The sequence below is a fragment of the Malaclemys terrapin genome, chromosome 18 (genome assembly GCF_027887155.1).
Source record: "Malaclemys terrapin pileata isolate rMalTer1 chromosome 18, rMalTer1.hap1, whole genome shotgun sequence".
NCBI lineage: Eukaryota > Metazoa > Chordata > Testudines > Emydidae > Malaclemys > Malaclemys terrapin.
Genome location: NC_071522.1, coordinates 22,303,794 through 22,324,277, shown reverse-complemented (window position 1 = coordinate 22,324,277; position 20,484 = coordinate 22,303,794). Strand labels below are relative to the sequence as shown.

Below are 20,484 nucleotides of genomic sequence, written 5' to 3'. Positions count from 1 at the left end.
TCAGTTGTGACTTTCCCTTTTGTATATTGCATTTCCATAGTGGTATCTCCAAATGCATCACCAACCTCTAGATAAGAACTGGTAGCTCGTTTCTCGGCACAAGTGCCACCTTAAATTTGAGGCTGGAGATCCAGTAAAACTGTTAAATCAACTAATTTCCCACAACTTTGGATGGCTTTTTAGAGGGGAGTCTTTTAGGGGAGTTCTCAGCAGTGGTTTTAACTTTTCTATCCGTACCGGCAGGTTTTTGTGGTGAAATGTTACCGCAGGATGGCCAAAACAATTGAAAACTGTTCCAAGCCCTCAAGATGACCCTGAACTGGCAGTTTTCAATTCTTTTGGCCTTCCTGTAGCGACATTTCACCACATCTGCCAGTACTGATAGAGAACCTAAGTCAGCTACTGAGAGCTCCTCTGAAAGTCCATAGCCAACTTCTAAAAATATTCACTTCCTTGCCCCTCTTGCCTCTGAATGCTCTGGAGTACTTTTGGTCAAGGAACCTAGGCTGCTGAAGTACCTAAATGGATGAGCTACTTGAAGTCTACTCTGGTGCTTAATTACCATGGTGAGGGGCATTTAAAAATATGGGTTCTATTTTTATAGATTGCTTGTGTTGTCAGAGTTATCCAGGAAGACCACCACCTTGAGTTTGGAATCTACAACCTGTTGTTTGGTGGCAACAGAAATATGCTGTATCACTGGTCTACACTTGCAGGACTAGTCTATTTGAGATGGTGGTTAGGGTAGGTTGTCCTATTACATGGTTTTGTGGTGTTCCCAACAGGTATGCTCGCTGGAGAGCCTAAAGGATTTTGGGGAATGTGTGATTGCTCTCCAGGCCAGTGTCATTAAGAAGTTCCTACAAGGTTTCATGGCCCCTAAGCAGAAGAGAAGGAAACATCAAGGAGAGGACTCTGTTGCCAAGGTGGAGGAGGTAGATGAAGAGAAGAAAATGGCAGAAGAAGCCAAGGTATTATTGGTTACTGTAGGATCCATTTCTTCTTTTAAATAGCTCTTCTTTGGGCTTACTCCATCTAGTGTGAAGCCCAGTGCCGTCTCCTCATCCTGCCCCATTTCAGGTACTGTGCACAATCAAATCAGTGTTGTGGGGTGGGTGACTTGCCTCATACGTTCTAAAATGGGTGCTGTCACAACAAAAATCATGTTTAGAATCCATAGTTGATTCCCTCCCTAAAAAGCATTAAACTGGTTAGTGCATTTAGCTTTCTGGTTCCCATGCCCCTACTACACTGCTGGTAGGGGTCCTAGGTTCCCTGCTCTGTGGGTGGATCTTTAAATAAGAGAACTTCTCAGGGAGTGTTTTTAGGAAACTTAATGAAAATGTTACATCCATTTGGAAAGGGCTAGTAGAGCAGATGCCAAGTGTTCTTAGTCCCTTCACCTATAGAGAGGGACCTGTGGGGTGCTGAAGTTTCCTGGGGAGTGGGGGTGCTGTAGGATAGGTGCTATGCAAGGGGACAAGGGCAAAGGTATCTGATAGGTTGGGAGATCCAGAGTTTGCTGAATTGAGGGTTCCTTGCAGTTTGACTGGCCAGCTGGGGAGATGAGCTCATCTGCCTGCAACAGAGAAGCTACATTAGCAGAAGTGAAGAGGTGTTCTTAAGATGCAGGAGGCCAAGAAGACCTGGAGAGAAGCTGCAGCGCCAGCGTGCGCTCTCCTTCCCTCCCTCCCCCCAGGCAGTGTGGTGGGAGCACTGCAACCATCTAATCAAAGGAGCTTGTCTGGTGTCTAAAAAGGTCCACCCTGGTGCAGATGTGGAACAGAGGAGCACTGTAGTTTCAGTACACTGCATTATGTGTGGATATGTTTCCTATGACTGATTTCTTTCCAAAGCACTCCATGTTGGCCAAGTCTGCTCCCACGAAGTTACAGAGGCGTCCAGCACTACGAAAGAGCAGGAGCCTCTTGATGCTTCCTATGATGCATTCATTTCTGCATGTTTTGAGCTCTTATCAACATTGCTGAGCCGCTGTTAGCAGGGAGATGAGAGCCTTTGTCTGTGACCTTCAGAGAGGTTGCGGAGTTGGCTCAGAGCCAGTGGGAATTGATGCATCCCTCAGTTTTTGTTGTTTCCTATAGAAAAGTCCAATTAATTAGTTCTTGATGAATCCTCCAGCCTTTTCCACAACAGAGTGACTCTCACAAAGGGAAGGTCTAGTTATCCTAGAAAACAAACTCTCGAGTTAATAGATCTCTGATGATCCAGATCCTTTCTATTCTAGTCTTCCCATATTTACAGGAACATTTACAAGAATAAGCTATTCTTTCATACCTATAGAACTGCGTCCGTACTAGGGGTAGTACCAATTTAAGAACGTTAATTTGTGAATGGATATAGTTCTAGCCGTACAAAAACTGTAGATAAGCCTTTAGCTCCTTCCATACTAGTACTAGAGCTGAACCAGGTTTCAAAACGGTGGCTGTTTGTCTATGTATCTACCCCAAACTCAGCCATTTTTGACAATGGGTGTCAAGTCAGTCACTATAGCAGAGGTCGGATTGCTCTCGCCACTCCTTCTAGCACTGTCAAACAGTACCCCTGTTACCATGAACCAGGGTTATGGAGCTCAGCACTCCTCATAGCAAAGCCAGGTGTCTAGCATGCTTTGCTCCAATCGGTGTTTAACTGGATTGACCCGGTCCACACCAGAGCTGGGAATAGAGAAATTTGACACCCATTGTCAAAACTGGCTTCTTTTCCTAATGTAGCTGAATTTCCTTCAGTGTTGTTGAGACTGCTTAGAACATTCAGACTCCCTCTGTAAATAAAAAAGCTGGAGTGGTGGTATTCTAAACACACTTTGGGAATGCATGCCCAGCAGAGTTCATGTCTGGTTCTTTAACTCTTCTAGCACCACCCAATTTGTCTAGTGTGACTCCTGTTCATATTATCCAGTTGAGCTTAAAGGTGACTGTAGATTTCAGCATTACTAGAGCATGGCAGTCTAAATCACTCCCTGGAGTCGCAGATCTCTTACCAATAATTCTTAACTCTTACTGTCATGCCTGTGTCTTGGCAGTAGATTGATAGGACAGCCAGTTAAGTACCAGTTACATCTGGCTTTGCTGGTGGGAGTTTCCTGGACATACCTGGCATTACCTGGTATGTTTAGCACTAAAGTGACTGTTGCAGCTTTGAAATGTAAATGAATGTTACAATTGGAGCTTGCCTTCCCTCTAAGACAAGCTCCTGCATGGACCTGAACTTAAATACTGAGTACATTGACTGACTGACCGATCGACCTAAGGCAGTATGTGAAAACCAGCCTTGGTTTCCATGCAAACGGCCCTGACTAGCAGATGTACCCCAGACTGTACATTAGGGAGAGCACACAGAATTAGCCATGTGCCTTCTGCCGACAGTACAGGGTCACAACTGTCTGACCAGAATGAGAGGGATGGGCAGATCACTAGCCCTTCTCCTGGTCAATGGTATTTGCGTGGGAGCAGGCAGCAGGCCAGTTCTTGCTTTTTAGCCATTGGTTTGGATGCATTAGTCACTAAGGGTATGTGTACACTGCAGTTAGACACCCGGGGCTGGCCCATGCCAGTGGACTCAGGCTTGCGGGGCCTGGGCTGTGGGACTGTTTAATTGCAGCGTAGACATTTGGACCCAGGCTGCCTGAGCTTTGGGATCCTCCCACCTTGCAGGATCCTAGATCCCTGGCTCCATCCTGAGCCCAAATGTCTACACCACAATTAAACAGCCCCGCGAGCCCGACTCAGCTGACGTGGGCCAGTCGCAGGTTTGTAATTGCAGTGTAGACATACCCTCAATGCAGCCAGGATTTTTAAGTGAAGCTCAGCAACAAACAATTAAATCTCATTTATTCAGATGGGAATTTTTTCATTCTCAGGTTGCCAGACAATAGGCTTTCTAGCCTGCTCTTTGTCCTTCTCCCAACAGGCTTTTCCTGTCACGCTCTTTTTTTGTTGATATTTTCCTCTGTTTGTTCATTTGTTGCAGTGGCAGAGTTCTGTCTCCTCTAGCTAGGAGGATGCAAGTAACTTCACTGACTCTCATGCTATGCCTGACAGGTTAAGGTGCAACAATAAACAGAGTTCCCCTGGAGACTGGTAATGCTGAAATGCCCCAGCCTCATAGAGCTTGGGAAACAGTGTTAAAGATCTGGTAAATTCCACAGACTTGGGTAGAAAAATCTGAGCAGAAGCTGCCAACAGCTTTTGCAAATGTATCTTGGCCCAGTGATCCAGTATGTTAACTGCAAAAGCCATGGAACAGTTATTTGGAAAATCAATTACACAATATGTGAAGCACCTCAACAATGTTCTGCAAAAAATGGTGTGATGCCCTGAAAGCTCCACAACTTTCTGTGCAGTTTTCCACTGACCCTGGCAGTGTCTCCTGCTCTAGGTACCACACCAGCAAGCGACTGTGAGGATATTAGGGTGTTAAAACAATTTGTGTGGCTTTTTTCCAAGCATCCAATATATACTGCACTTCCTTGAAGTCAGTGGGAGGGGAATGTGCAACTCTGCAAAAATCCTGGGTTTTGTTTGGCTCCCAAATTGCTGTCAGCTGCAGAGTTTAGTTTTCTCACATCTGACACTTTACTGTTTGTTTTTTCATTTTTCTAGGGTAGAAGAACATTTACTTGAGTCCTATTATGTCCCTGTCAGGACTAGGACTCATCGTTGTAAAGCAGAGGATTAGCCTTTTAGTTGAACATGGAGAGGCTGTGGATTGCTTCTCTGTTCTAGCGCATTTCCGACTTACTGCACCTTTGTTTTTAAACCTCTGGTGCTGAAATGTAGATTTCACGGGTGGCTTACTGTGTGCAGACTCCAGCAGTCATGCTAGTGCAAATCCCAGGTTTTAATACTATAGTCTAATTTGCAGCTAATGGGAGGACCTCGAATGTGCTGAAGTTATCGCAGCTCAGTGAAAATAACTCTTCTTGTATTTGGGGCCCAGAATGCTTTGCCTGTCAAAACTGACTGTGGCTGATGTCACTGTCACCCACCTGTCAACTGAACAGCTTTGAGGGCAAACTGCTAAATGGATCTTGCTGACAGACATGAATGCTCTTCAAGTGTCCACTGGAGGGCAGCACAAACTGTTCTCTGCAGTCATGACCTGAAAAATGCCTGCCAGCTGCCTTTTAACTTTCATCCTACTTTTAAGGGGCTAAAATTCCGCCGTTTATTTTCTTTGACTGACAAGTATTTGGGTTAGACTTTCAAAAGTAAGGAATGTAGCGCAGTTTGTGTAGGTGGTTTCAGGCTGGTCGTGAAGCACAAAAGGACCGTAGTGTTATGAACAAGATGTCTGGCCCAGTGAGGCTGATTAGAGGGTAAGCCTCAAATAGGACTGTGAGGCTGTGTAGAAAGTAGAAAATACAATAGCTGAATTATGGCTGACAAGGGCCCCAGCTAAGAGATGTAAAAAGTCTTCAAGTTATAGTGAGCTGTGTTCCTGTGCTTTGGTATAAACTTAGTTCTGTCTGCAGGTTGCTTCAGCGGTGGAGAAGTGGAAGACAGCAATCCGGGAGGCCCAGACCTTCTCCCGCATGCATGTGCTGCTTGGGATGCTGGATGCCTGCATCAAATGGGATATGTCGGCAGAGAATGCCAGATGCAAAGTGTGTCGCAAGAAAGGTATGGATTCCAGCCCCAAGCTTGCTTAACAGTAGGGAACGCTGGTGCCTGTCAGTGCCCTGCCCGGGCAGCACGCTCCTGTAGTGACTCTCCACATCCTGCTCTTGGCTGTGCTTTTGTTCTGAACATCAGGATTCACTCATTCAGTAGCAGAAACACAAATGTCACAGGAGCCCTAAGACCGAAAGTCAAATTAAATGTCTTTATATTAAACTTACAGAACACTGCAGAACTGTGATTTCCATAGCCTCTCCTGCACGCCAAGATGTTTATCATTGGTTCTTTCTGCAGTACACTGGGTTCTTCTTAGCCTTGCACATCATCAGAGGGCTGTTCCCTGTGTGTCTCTGTGTTTATGAAAGTACTGTGTCCTAAATATTGGATCACCTGGATACAAGTCCCTATTGTATGAAAGTGCCTCTTCAAAACAACAAACTCTTCTGGGAACAGTCATGCCTTCATTTCATATCCAGAGTGCATGCCATCCTACACAAACCCAGGGCTTACTCTGAGTTCAGCATTTCTGACGGAAATAACTCTCACAAGTGTTTGTGGTTAAATGAAACTGTCATATTTCTAAGCCCCCTGCACTGTAACTTGGCTCTGTGATGATAGGTGAAGCTGCTGCATGCTACGAGCTATTTATATATGCCCTCTGTTAGTGCTCTTCCACTTGGTCAAAGTACACTGCCTGAAAACAATTCTTGTCTTGTCTGTATTCATATCACACACTTTCAGGCTTGAATTTTCTAGGAGCCTTGTGAGTTGAGCCCTTCTCTTGGTTGCTCTGCTACAAAAGGAGCTAATACAACACCCCACAACTGAAGGAGGGAGAACAAGGTGGGATTAGGCTGAGTGAGGCTATCCACCATCAACCTATGCTCTGCTCTAGGGAGCAGTTGATGGGGGTGGAGGAGAAGGAGCTGGGAGAGAGCAACTCCTGGCTGTTGCTCTTCATGTGAGGGTAGGCAGAGAGATGAGGCCTTGTGTCCTGAACTACTACTACTTTGGCAAGTGGAGGAGGAAACTGACCTGGGCCAGAGGAGTCCCCTCTATGCAAGACGTGTGAAGGTGAAGGTATGCAACGGGGAGCTACGTAAATTGGGGGTTATGGGGGAGGGAGTGTAGAGAGAGTCAGCAGCAGTCACCCTGCCATGTTCTCTGAATGGGAGGTGTGCACAGGCAGCAGCCATCTCTCTCCCCTTAGAGAAGAGCCTGGTAGCACATAGCACCTCACTGTAACGGTCTTGTTTCGCATTTGTGCGCTGAAAGGTGCTGAGCTCTCTTGAAATGCTCATGGGAGGTGGGGGCAGCAGAGGTTCTGTTTCCACACAGACTTTCTCTCCTAGTTTGCCAGAGGCTCGTGCTAGTCCCCTTTGCACTTTCAGGCTAGCCTTTGGGAACTAAGCATCAGTAGAAAGTGGAAGCTGGGAGGACTGAGTGAGAGGTCCTCTTGAACAGCTACAGTGCGTCCCCTCTTCTGAAGCTTTGCAAAAACGGTTTTGTCCATTGCCAGCAGAGGGTGCTCTAGTTGAGTCGAAGGCACCCACCTAGGTCCAACTGGCTTGATTTGACAGAACTAGAATTTCAGGTGTAGGGAGGAGAGTCATGTTGTGAAGTTCTCTAAGCACCTGGCTCAAAATAGGTTTTCGCTCAAGTTAGTGAGGAGCACAGAGGTAGCATTGCTACTGGGAATTGCGCTGTGCTGCTCAAAGCCAGACCCAACAGGGCTGGGAAACTTGCATAGGCTTTAAAAGGCTGCAATACTGTTTGAGGAGTTTTTATGGTCCTCCACCTCTGTCCCTTCTCCATTGTAATGGTAGCTGCTTCTGCTCAGGGTAAGCAGAGCTGTGCTACTAAACTTCATGCAAGTTCTCTCTTCTTCTAGGTGAGGATGACAAGCTGATCCTGTGTGATGAGTGTAACAAAGCCTTCCACCTGTTTTGTCTGAGACCAGCACTCTACGAGATACCAGATGGCGAGTGGCAGTGCCCAGCTTGCCAGCCCTCTACCGCCAGGCGCAGCTCCCGGGGGAGGTGAGATCCTCCTTTCTCCTAATGCTTTCACTGGGGGGAATTCTAATCAGGCTCTGAGAACTAAGGAGTCTTTCACAAAGAGACAAAAGCGTTAGTCCTTAATCAGTAACTGCTTTTAGAGGAGGGAAATACCTAGATTACCTGATGGCACTTGAACAATAGCAGAGCAATCTTTTCAGGCTGCTCTTACATTAGAGCACCTGTGTGGTGGTGACCCGTGACATTTTGAGGGGATTAAATAAATAACTCCACTGTAGCAGTGGAAAAAAGTCTCTGCAGTAATAAAGGGCTGCTATTAGTGCTGAAACTCACTTGGTGCTTCAGCTCATTTGAGCAGCAAGTCTGGCTGCTTGCTCATAGGAACACGCTTCCTTAGCACTGCAGTCCTTGCTGACGTCCAGCTGAGGTGAGCTCTCAGCAGTGGCCTGAACTGACTGCTTTTCCTGTGCATCCAAAAGAGAGAGACGTTGAGCCTATAGTCTGCTACTCTGCTGAGTACAATGTTGAGCATAATGGTTTGTTTAGACCAGGATAGCCAGTGCTACCTTATCACTCACCTTTGAACTCTAAAGACTTGATACCTACCCTCTCTCCTCTTTTAATCATGACTGTCTGTGGTTTGCATTTTCACTTATGCCAGAGGGATGAGGCTACCAACTACCACCTGAAGAATAGGTACCTAGCCAGCCTCCCCTCCAGAGCAGTGATACAAAGTATATTAGACTGTCATATGCAGGTGGTATATGGGCCTAACAGTATTAATTACTCTCTGGGCACTGTTTAAAAGGAGTTTATCAGGCCAGTCCTGAAATGGCAAGGCTTTAACACAGCTGTTCTAGCCTGAGATCACAGTTGCTTTGATGTGTCAGAGTCATCTGCAAGCTGCTTTGCTCCTGGATGTGAGCCATCAGGTGGAGTAACACCTGTCTTATCTATTTACTACTTTATTCTTCCCAGCTGGAATAGAAGGGGAGAGAGTGTTGGCCTTGGAACACCTTCCAGCTCTTAGTGTTGCATGAACTTAGTCTTTTTCCATTTAATTAATGGATGGAGACTTTACTCGTGCAAGGCAGAAAGTTCAAAGTTGTAGCTCCACAGCAAGCACACCTCTGCCTCTTTCTGCGTATGCATATTGTTCTCTATTCCTGGTTTTTGTTGTTGTTTCGGATTAGATGTATGCAAAGGGTCAGACTCACTGTGCGAACCAGAACTTTGCATTTTATGACATCTGTGCATGTGCACCCTCAGTGCTTTGCTCAGTAAAGGTGGGAATGTAGCTGTGATGTCTGCCTGATTGTTAGCACATTAAATCAGCTCCGCTCCACGGAGGGCATGAAAAGTGGCACTGCAGTGAGATGGAGTAGGGAAGGAGACACTCTTCTCTCCCTGTCTCCTCCCAAAAACTTCTTAAGCAGCCCTTTAATGGGAGAAGAAAGAAGGCGGCCAGGAGATCTGACAATCTGTCTGCTGGCTGCCTTCTTTCTTCTCTGCTCCACTACTACTTGCAGTCTCATGTTACTACTCATGTTCAAAGAAACTTAGGATGGATTTGGAGGGAGAAGACTCGAGGAAGGACTGGCTGACCAAATGTGTGAAGAGTCTGGTAAGGCCACCTTGGCTGCATTGCACGTGGACAGTGTAAGCTGGTAGTGACGGAATGTTTCAGATGCTCCCCATGCATCAGTAGCATTGTACTTCCTGGGCAAGAGGACTGCATATGGTCAATGTGGTATCCTGACATTCTTCCTCAAACCACTTGTCCTTATTGAGGAATAACTACACTGCAAACAGTGTTAAATGTAGTTATCGGTAACATGGCGCTCAGATGTGTGGGACAACAGCAGAGCTGTTTCTCTCTGCACATATATTCAGCTGTTGAAAGTTTTTAGCATTTGGGCTGAAATCTGTCAGCCCCAAAGTGATAGCCTGGAAAGTAGCAAGAGACTGAAAGTGCCCTCTCAGCCATAACTATAACATGATATCCTGCTGAAAAAGAACAGATTGCTACAGTGTGAAGCAATATGAAGCGAATGTTTGTTTTAGATTGAGGTGGTCAGCAAGTCTGTGTGTCTGAACAAACATGCAGTGAAACTCCCAGGGTCAAGGCTAGCCAGGCTCTGCTAGTTTATTCAGCGCGTCTGACATCTAGCTAATTATCTTGCCTTTAGAAACTATACCGAAGATTCTGCTGAAGAGGAGGCTGAAGAGGGTGAGGAAGGCCCAGATGAGGAAGATGCTGAGGAGGATGAAGAAGAGGAAGAAGATTATGAGGTTGCTGGACTGAAATGTAAGTCTTTAGCTACAAGTTATCGTGTGGGCTCAGCTGTAGTCTGTTCCATCTTTGTCATGTATCCTGTCTGAGGCTGTGTCCTATCTGAGGAAGGGGTTGGGTTCTCACATGGGTGTGTAAGGAAGCTCTTTTCAGAGCAGGCTGCAGACATGTGATGTACTTGTGGAGAACTGGGAATCGACTGCCTTCGTGCCTCTTGCTACTTCAGGATTGAGACTCTCCTTGCAGCAATTTAAATACTACGTCAACTCAAAGGAGGGGGAGCATGCTCACATTCCAGTGTGCTGATACACAGCTGATGCCATTAGAAACTGCTGCTAAGCTGTCACATGGGCCTGCAGCAGCGAAGAGTTAGCAAGCAGCATGATTGATTATTTAATAACCTTTTTACTCTTCAGCATTTGCTGTCCCTGGGAAGTGGAATGCTGTCTCTTCCTCCACCACCCCAAAACTTAACTTTTAGTTTTGCATTTAAAAAAAGTATCTTGTTTGGGATTGAGGGTGGGGAGTATAATTCTAGCCTGTCACCATGAGGTTCCCTTGGTATGCTATTAAAATTCACCTTCACTTATCACTTCCTGTAGAACAGCCAGTGTCTACTGTCCAGACTGTAGTATGAGTCAGGCCCTCTCCAAACTGAACAAACATTGACAGGGAGTTTCTAACAGGGCTGTAGTAACTGTCCTCAGAGATTGAGCTTTCTCAGGCAGCTGAGTGAAATAAAGTCACAGGGTTCAAAATGTATGCAGTGTCGTTGTAGCTGTGGGTCCCAGGATAATAGAGACAAGGTGGGTGAGGTAATGTCTTCTATTGGACCAACTTTTGTTCATGAGAGAGACAAGCTTTCAAGGACCTGAAGAAGGGTTTTGTTTAAGCTCAAAAGCTTCTCTCTCACCAACAGAAGTTGGTCCAGTAAAAGCGATTACTTCACCCACCAGGGTTCAGAATGGCATTCCAGACTAAATGAAACAAATGCTTCTCCACCCCAAATCCAACAGTTTCTTTCCTGCCATGCTCCACCTCCTTCCTTTTGTTTTTGGGACGTTGATGCTGGCCCACTGGAGTAGATCAGGAAGCATGAACTGGAAAGTTCCCTGAAATGCACGTGTACACCATTTGCTTTCAGCTGAAATGTCATTGACATGAAAGTTGTAGCTTCAGACCAAATTCTTCAGCTAAAGCTGGTGATGGAATTCAGTGACTGAGACCCAGGGGATTTGTATACGTTCTCCCAACGGTCTCCAGCTGGGGAGTGTTTTGTACTACTGAGCTCCAGCTGGCTGGTTCAGGCCTTACACATTTTTCCATTTTGTTTAATTTGTGGGGTGTTCCTTGATCTTCTGATATAGGTTGCTCTTTGTTCTTTGGAGTATCCATGTCCACACTTGGAGTATGTTCAGCCCTTGATGCATTCCAGTTCCAGGACCAAAGCCAGGGTTTTCAGACAATAGCAAAAGAGGGTTACTGTCACTAAAAATAAAGCATTAAACTCAACCCCCAGCTTTACAGGGCATTAGCATGGAAAGGTCATGGTGGAAAACTTTTGTTTTAGTGGAGAAGTCCCAGTTAATCCTTGTGTAGCGTTTATCCTGAGGATAGAATATAGAATGTTGGATTGTCAGACATTTAACACATGCTGCGAACTTGACACACAAGCAGGAGCGACAGTATACAGACATCCCACTGCCCTGACACACGCTGCTCCTGCAGGGGGTCTGACAAGATGATTTATTGGACAGGGCTGGATTAGAGGCCACAAGTGAAGGACTGCTGCATGTTGGACATGGCTTTCGTATGCATTTATGACCAGGTGGAAGGCGCTTGCTCGGGAAGAAAGACCAACATACACCCAATGCACAGGGGTCTCAGGAGAAATTTAAGACAGGAGACAGTTCGTCACCACGCTTGCATTCCCTCCATTTAAAATGGTGACAGGCAGGCTGACAAATGGACAGAATCATTTATCTGGAACATAATGTAGCAGCCCCAATGTTTGGAATAAAATTCCATTGTTTACCAATTCCAGCATGTGGAGCAGCTCCCTGCCAGAGTAACTCGACACCCACTGTGAACACAGTTAGCTTTTCAGGGGGACTTAGCAACTGGCTTATCCCATTGTGTGGGCCACTTGTAAATGCCTGTAAAGGCACCCATTCAGCCATCCGCACTCTGGCAGGGAGCAAGCGGATAACAGGACACCAAGGGATTCCCACACATTTCTGGTCTGAACAGTAAAGGAAGGTGTAAGTTATCTCCAAGGCTTAACTCACTCCCTCCCACCCTCCTTGGAGGGCTTGGAGGTATCAGGATTTTAGCACTAGGACATTTCTGCTTCAACACTGCCACAGCTGAACCTTGCTCACAAATTGCTCAGAAATCCAAATCTCTGCCCAACTAGAGGCTTGCTGGCAGTGTGTGTGGTCACCCATGAGGAGGAGTAATGTCCTTGCCAACCACCAGTGTCCTTTCTGGAAAGGGGGCATTTGCTTCACCTGGAGAAGACACATGATTGCTTGGCTTACTCAATGGATGCAGAAGTGAGTAAAGACTGGTGAGAAGCAGCACCTGTCCAGCCAGCTGAGACAGCAGTATGACCGTACCTGCTTTGGTACAACTGGGCAGAGATGGTGCAACTCTCCATTTTAACCCTGTATATGGCCACTACTCAGGGCACCAAATTCTTCTTTGAATGGTTGCTGTTATATGAGACTGTCTCTGCGGAGATGAGATTTTTTGCTATTGTCTGTGATGGAGACAATCTCAGTCAGCTTCTTAACATTAGGAGCAGAAGCCAAGAGGCTGAAGGGCTCTTGTCCATTGTCCTCCTCTCTCCTTGGTTTGAGGCGCTCTGATTTCTCTCCAAAAGTGAACCTGTTCCTAAAACTGTCTGATTGTTTCAGTGAGACCCAGAAAGGCACCCAGGGGCAAGCAGAGCACAATGATGTACCCTTCCAGGCAAGGCAGGCACCAAGGGAAGAAACAGTCGCTGCATGCCGCCAGAGGACCCCGGCAGCGGGCCACACCTGTCAACGGAGCAGACATTGATGAGCTGGTAAGAGCCAAATTGCCCCCAGGAGATTGCTCACTTCATGAGTTATAAACTCAACAGGTGTCACTTCCTTCCCCTCCCCTTCTCAGAGAAATGCCCTGAATTGTATTGTGAAATCCACACGGGGCTGAGGTCCGTCTAACAAAGGCCATGTATCCTTAAGGGCCCAGCGCAAACGGAGCACAGATATGCCAGGCATCCTTCCCCAGCCGCTTTCACACATTGTCCCCCTTGATTAGCAGGCGGCCTGCAGCTTGTTAAAGGGTTTTAAATAGTATCCATATGTCTGTGCAGAGAGGTGGGGGAAGAGGGGAGTCCGGGATGGTGATAGAATGCCAGCAATGTTGGACCCTCACTCCCCGGGCTTGGCCATTTTCTGACAGTTGTTGTCCGGATGGTCACTCCCCAACCTTCAGGACATAATTTAGCTGGTTTAGGTTTCACTTGACATTTAATGAATAAAACCTTGTGTATTTGAATAGAGCCAATCCTGTGGGTGCGCTGGGAAGGGCGGAGCTGGGGGTTCTGTGCTGACTGTCGTGGGGCTGTAGCCATTAGGGTTACGTGGGGATATTGGCCTTCTAACACCATGTCGCAGGCACTTCCCACAGATCTGCTGTACATCTAGTGACCAGTGTTAACAGTGCTGTTGTGGCCTGTCATAGGAGCTCCTCCCAAAGTGCCCATCAACCGCCTTTGCTTCTTGGGCTGGAGTGCCAGGCTTGGGGCTCAGGCTCCTGCTGCATTAGGGTCCCTGGGGTGGGGTAAAAGAACGGCTAGTGGTTCTGTAGCTGCCTTGTGCTAACCTATACAGGAGACCCCTTTCCTGCTGCCCATTGCTTGTTGCTTGCTCGCATGCTCTCCAGATCGGGGGAGCTGCACCAGAGCCAGCTAGAGGTTCCTTTTGAGTGAGGAATGGTCTCATCGAAACAGGGTCGGCTGCTGGGAATTGTGGACCTCGGTAAAATACTGGGTGTCTTGGTAAAATGATGTCTGTCTCTCTAACCCTCTAGGCTGAGGAGACAGGTCCTGTTAGCTCCCTGCCCCTCTTCCCAGCCCAAATCTGATTTGTTGACAATTGTAGCCTAGGTCCAGGATGTTACTGCAGTTCCCTCCATATCAACGTATCTGTATGCCGTGACCCCTTCAGAGCGGAGAGGGATGCCAGTACAGTAGTGGCTGACCTGCTACAAATCCCTAGACAAATGGCTGACCTTGTGCACTGCTCGTTTCTCGAGTACAGCAAAGCTTGGGGCCGTCAGCTGCTGTTTGGTATTTAAAATGGCATGGTAGCCTCTGCCGCAGGCCTGTTAACATGGCACCACAACTGCTTTCTTCCTCTCCTTTGCCTGTCATATGCTGTCTACCCAGGGGGTAAGGAGGGGAGGGATTTGCACACTCCATTTGTTGTCATTTATTCTTCGGCCACTTGCTTTGAACCTCTTTGAAAAAGCTTCCTGCCCCTGGAAAAAGGACAGGACTGCCTGTAAACTATTCCTGTCAGAGCTTTTGGACAGGGTTCCCATTTTGTAACTCAAGCTGCCATGGCATTTCTTGGCTGCTAGCATCAAAGCTCCCGCAGCCGAGCAGTTTGCGTCTCGATTATTGCAGAGAGGATGGTGGGGTTTGAACACCTTAAGCTTTAGTTTTTACAGCAGTATCACTTCTCCCCTACCCACTGATACACCTGCTTGTGATAGGATTGAAAAGGAAAATTCTACTCCTATTTTCCTCCGCTTGGGGCTTGTCCATGCAGTGAGCAAACTAGGGTCTGAGCAAATGCTCAGCACACTAGCCTGCCACACACACAGTTACCGTGATGACCCTGCTGGTGTGCATTAGGGAACTTTTAGTGCATGGTAGCAGGGTACACACAGCGACTTAGTGCGCTGTATAGTCACACCCTGACTTGCTGCTCACCAAGCCTCAATGTGGGCAAGTCCTTAGGAACTGTTTTGGCTACAGTTAAATCATATGCCGGTTCCCCTCCTTTTAATGGCTTGCTCCACTTCGTGTGGTTAGGTGCTTCAGACGAAGAAGACTTCACGTCGCCAGAACCTGGAGTTGCAGAAGTGTGAGGAAATCCTCAATAAGCTCATCAAGTACCGCTTCAGCTGGCCCTTCAGGTGAGGCACTTAGGGCTTCCTTCCCCTGCAAACTGTCCTTGGAACTCTGCACACGCAGTGGGAGTGGCTACGCCTCAGGGCTGCACGAAGCCATGGTTGCAGGCTGCTGCTGGCCCAGAGGCCTGGCTGTGTTAGAAGCAGAATAAGTACAGAGAAAAAGAAGTGGGTCTGTCTGTTACACTAGGAACCCCTGTGCTCCGTGTCTCTGGAGACTAGTTTCTATGGAGGGAACCAAGATTGACTTCTATAGCTAGGGCATGACATGCTCCCATTCCCTTCTCTGCACAGTACCGAGCATTGGGCCACCCCAAACCACTCAAAGTGTTCCTTCCAGAGGAAGCATGTTGTAGTGCATATAGTCATCTCCAGAGTTCAAATTCAGCTCTGCTACCAGTTCCCTTCTATGAAGGGCAAGGCACGTTAACTGCCTGAGTTTCTCCGTCTGTAAGCTCCCACCTCTCGGGGTGCTGGGTATTGGTTGATTTGTAAGGGCTCTAGGCACCAAGGTTTATTGTGGTGTTGCTGGGAGCTGCAGGTCCGTGTCAGTGGATATGGACGGTTTCTGTGAGTGTCCTGCTAGTATCTAGGTAATGCCAGTGTCTGACACTAATTCTTCTCCTGTCTTTATGACTCCTTCCTCGGCAGGGAGCCAGTGACCACAGAGGAAGCTGAAGATTACTTTGAGGTCATCAGCAACCCCATGGACTTCCAGACTATGCAGAGCAAGTGCTCATGTGGCAGCTATCGCTCTGTGCTAGAGTTCCTCTCTGACATCAAACAGGTGTTCTCCAACGCTGAGCACTACAATCAGAATGGGAGCCACGTACTGTCCTGCCTGGAGAAGACAGAACAGTGTTTGATTGACATGCTGCACAAACACTTGCCTGGCCATACGTACTCACGCAGAAAACGCAAGAAGCCCTCTGCCAGGCGCCAGGGACTAGAGGAGCAGGAAGGGGACAGTGAGTCAGAGGCCACTGAACATTCCAGGGGGCGAAAGAGAAAGAAATGAGGGGCAGGGAGACTGGAGGGAGACAGAGTTGGAGCAGGCCTTCTGGTGCTGCTGGGCGGCAGGCTTGGCTGTCTGAAGGGATTTAGGAAGCAGCAGACACTTCTTTATTAATCCAGCCTTTCCCGTGACCAGTTCTAATTTGTAATTTCTCTGTATCTTCCTGAAGTATTTGGCCATCCATCAAGTGAGCAGAGGTGACTTACTGCTTCCAGCAAAATATATAAAGCTCTTCTGGGATTGTCCTGCTAGAAGAAGGTGGGAGGGCAAGCGGAAGAACTGGCCTAAGCCTCATTGGACAGGGGAGTGTGAAGTCTCCTCCAGTTTGGAGTGCGATCTGCTTTCTCGGAATGGAGCTGCTTCCTTCCCCTTTAGCTGAGCAGCCAACACTGGAGCGCTGTGGGACCTCCTGCCATCTGCTGCCTGTGATGTGAAACCAGCCCTCATCTAGCATGGGGAAGGATCATGTTCCATCACAGAAGGATGGAGTGTGATCAGGCCAATGGCCGTTAGTTCTTGTATGTGTATATTTATATGGTGTTAATTTTGAGCCCCCAGTGAAGGGACACGTCGAGTGAGCAAAGCACTTACATTTATGGAGGTATGGCTTTCACCAGCATCATAATACAAATGGCTTTGAGGTGCTCTTGTTTCTCTCCTCTGTTTCTTCTGGGGAGCGGTCTCCTGAGGTCGTGCTCTGAGGAGCTTGTCCTTTCTTCTGACTGCAGCGCTCCACTTGGACATGGCAAAGAATAGATGGTTGGTTCCCCTGCTCACCTTTAACAGCACATAATCATGTAGCCCTTCAAGTGGATGAACCAAATGCCAGAGGCATATCAGAGACATGGCATTCCCCCACATCCCGTAGAAAACCCCGGGAGGGGAAGCAGCAGAAACTTGTTCTGTGTAACTTTTTAAATTAATTTTCTAGTTTAAGTCACTTGTTTCTAGCAGTGAGCTTGTATAAAGAACACCTTGTAAGATACCTTTGTCTTGCTTTGGCACATGTACAGTACAGTTTATATGAAAATGTGTTTGCTTTATATTTTTCCCTCTAAAACTCTTGTTTTCCTCTCAGTAGTTGGAGTTCAGCTGGGAGATTTGTTTGGGGAGGGAGGGGAGGAGTCTCACTGACCCTTTTCTAGATTTGCTCTCTACTTTTATAGTAATACCTCCACTAACTCAGCCTCTCTTCCCCCCCCAACCCACCTGCCACGCCCTGTAACGCGCAGAAGGGCGAACTCTGACTTACACAGCAGTTGACTAGTGGGAAAGAGGTTGTGCTGGGGAGAGAGACATTGCTCTGCCATGCGTCCCCAACAGCTTGTGCCACTTGAGTTATTGATTTCTGTTTAAGCAAAACTTTTTTTGCCTCTCCCTCCTTATGACAGATTTTGGTCTAACAAAATCAGGGTTTGAACATCTTATTATGTCTTTAAATTGGAACAAAATAGCTGTGTGGCTATTCTGTACTGATCATTAAATTTAAAAAAACCTGGTGCAACTCCTATGATTTGAGAATAAAAAGGTTAATGAAGATGGCAGCCCAATGTTGTGTACTTGTTTTTGTTTTTTAAACCAAGCACTTGGTTCACGCCTGGACTGTCAGTCACTGTTGTGAGCCTATAGCAGAATTTCAGCCTCCTTCTCTCCTCCCCCCAGCCCCGCCATCCTATTCCACAGAACTAGCACTGACACTTGTGTTTGACACCCCCTTGAAAGCGTTGTTTTGTCTTGTTAATACTGACCATTTTGTGCAGCTCCTACCCAGTGAAACCTTTGGAACTGTACATTATTTAAAAAAAAAATTGTCATTTGGGGGGAGGGGGGTTCTGCTAAGGGCTGTACTTGTAATAAATTGGAAATTTAAAAATAAACATTATGTACTTGTGTTTGTAAAACTGCTTGTAGAGAGTCCTTTCCTTCTGCCTGTCCAAGCAAAGCTGAGTGGTGCTCGCTGCAGGGCTGTCCCCCATCACAGCCCATTTCTGAACGGCTGGCATCTTGAGAAATGGGGCTACTTTCACAGAGCAACTACCAGTATTCCATGAATGAGTTGGGGAAGAGGGAGAGACTGGATAAGTGGAACTAATATGTAGGAAGAAATAGACCTCACATGCAACTGTTCAAAGTCTGTACAAGAGTCCGATACTGTCACTTTCAGAACTTACAATAGTGCAGAGGCTTGTTGCTGGGGGTGTGGAGCAGCCCAGAAGTTGAGACTGAGAAGGCTCCCCCGAGGCTACTTTGCAGGCATCTAGAACTCTGAAGAAAACTGCCTTTTAGGCTAGAGAGGAAGGGATGCCCCAGTCATTAAGGTACTGTTGTGAGACTAGAGTTATAGAGTGCAGGGCCAGAAGGGACCATTGGGATCATCTAGTCTGACCTCTAGAGCACAGGCCGTGGAACTTCCCAAAATAATTCCTGGAGCTGAACTTTTAGGGAAAAACCAGTCTTGATTTTAAAAACTGAGTGATGGAGATTCAGGTAAATTGTTCCAGTGGTTAATTACCTTGACACTTAATTTACACCTTATTTCCAGTCTGAATTTGTCTAGCTTCTGCTTCCAGCCATTGGACTTGTAACTGGGTCTTGGGCAAGTCACTCTGGTCCTCAATCCCCATCAGTGAAATAGGGATAATAGCACTTCCCCACTTTTGAGTAGATGACAAAACAAGGAGCAATGGTCTCAAGTTGCAGTGGGAGAGGTCTAGGTTGGATATTGAGAAACGCTACTTCACTAGGAGGGTGGTAAAGCACTGGAATGGGTTACCTAGGGAGGTGGTGGAATCTCCATCCTTAAAAGTTTTTAAGGCCTGGCTTGACAAAGCCCTGGCTGGGATGATTTAGTTGGTGTTGGTCCTGCTTTGAGCAGGGGGTTGGACTACATGACCTCCTTAGGGTTGGAAGAGCCCTCATCTTCTATGATACATGGAAGAATGTGAGTTGCTCAGATACTCTCATGTCTGTACAAGTGCAATAGGCTGCAACTCTTTGCGTCCCCACCCCCAAAGTGAACTTTCGGGGACTTTGCAGTATCATTTGTTCAAAGTACCAGCCAAAACTTCCTCGCTAGTTTCTACACTGGTAAGTCCTCGTGTAGATACAGACCAGGCTAAAGGTGTTTTGCCAGTACAGCTTATTTTACTGGGGAACAGGTATAAGCTGTTCCTGTATAAACTTTTTTTATGGATAGTATAAGCTGCATCTGTACTTGGAAGATATGCTGGCGTAGCTACACTTGCAAATCTTTCTTAGCAAAAGCTAGGGTTTTTCCTGATGCTTTCTTGTATTTAAAGGCAAAACGCTACATAAATGCAAACCTAGTTTTTGTAGCAACTGTGCCTTGGAACTTAAAATGACGTGCAATTGAGACCAAACACGACATATTTACAAGGAGTCTGAGTTGCACTGCTGGGAAGGAACTGAATTTCCTGGCTTGCTGTAGTTTAAAATCTCAAAGTGAGTGGGGCTCTGGCTGTGTGGTGGAAGCCTGCCAAGCTGTTCCAGTAGATCTCTGGTGGAATGGGGAGGTGTGAATGCTTTCTCCAGCAGAGATGCTGGACTCATCTGAGGTTCCTCTGGAACCTAATTTTTAGCCTCTGGAAAGAACAGTAGAACCTGCGTGCATTAAAATGTGTGATTCTAACTGGTCTCTCTCCAGCCTTTAGTAGAGACCTCACTGTAGGACCTGCTCTGAAATTTAAGACTTTTATGGCTTATTTTTGCTAGTGTCCTCTAGTGTCTACACACCCACCCACCCACTACAACTCAAAAGAACAGAACAGTATGTGTTGTGATATATATGCCTCTCTGCACGGAACACACTTGCTACTTGCAGTGCAGGTTGGGGTGTGGGGGTGGGCTCTGGCGTGGGGGATGAGGGGTTTGGGGTGCAGGAGGGGGTTCTGGGCTAGGGTTTGGGATGGGGGAGTGCGGGGTCCCGGCAGTGCTTAGGCACATGGGCAGCCAGGGTGGCTCCACATGCTGCCCTTGCACCTGCATGCGCTGCCCCCGCAGCTCCCATTGGTCACAGTTCCCAGCCAATGGGAGCTGCAGAACCAGCACTCGGGTGGGGGCAGTGCACAGAGCCTTCCTGGCCACCCATACACCTAGGGGCCACAAGGACCTGGTGGCCGCACGGAGCCAGGGCTGGCAGGGAGCCTGTCTTAGCCCTGGCCCTCCCACTGCGCTGCCAACCAGACTTTTAACGGCCCAGTTGGCAGTGCTGACCGGCGCTGCTAGGTCCCTTTTTGATTGGGCGTTCCAGCCAAAAACTGGCCGCCTTGGCAACCCGGCTGAGCCCAAATGTCTACATTGCAATTTCATAGC

At 47.3% G+C, this 20,484-nt stretch overlaps 1 protein-coding gene across 1 annotated transcript in view; it reads left to right on the top strand.

The window, feature by feature from the left end:
* Positions 1 to 17,702, top strand: part of BAZ1B (bromodomain adjacent to zinc finger domain 1B) — a 78,455-nt gene extending 60,753 nt beyond the window's left edge. The window contains exons 13-19 of the mRNA XM_054008153.1: positions 786 to 971; positions 5,495 to 5,642; positions 7,531 to 7,678; positions 9,847 to 9,965; positions 12,869 to 13,020; positions 15,040 to 15,143; positions 15,789 to 17,702. Of these exons, the coding sequence (XP_053864128.1) occupies positions 786 to 971; positions 5,495 to 5,642; positions 7,531 to 7,678; positions 9,847 to 9,965; positions 12,869 to 13,020; positions 15,040 to 15,143; positions 15,789 to 16,155 (1,224 nt within the window). The 3' untranslated portion in view covers positions 16,156 to 17,702. The remainder of the gene's footprint in view (positions 1 to 785; positions 972 to 5,494; positions 5,643 to 7,530; positions 7,679 to 9,846; positions 9,966 to 12,868; positions 13,021 to 15,039; positions 15,144 to 15,788) is intronic.
* Positions 17,703 to 20,484: the final 2,782 nt, after the last annotated feature.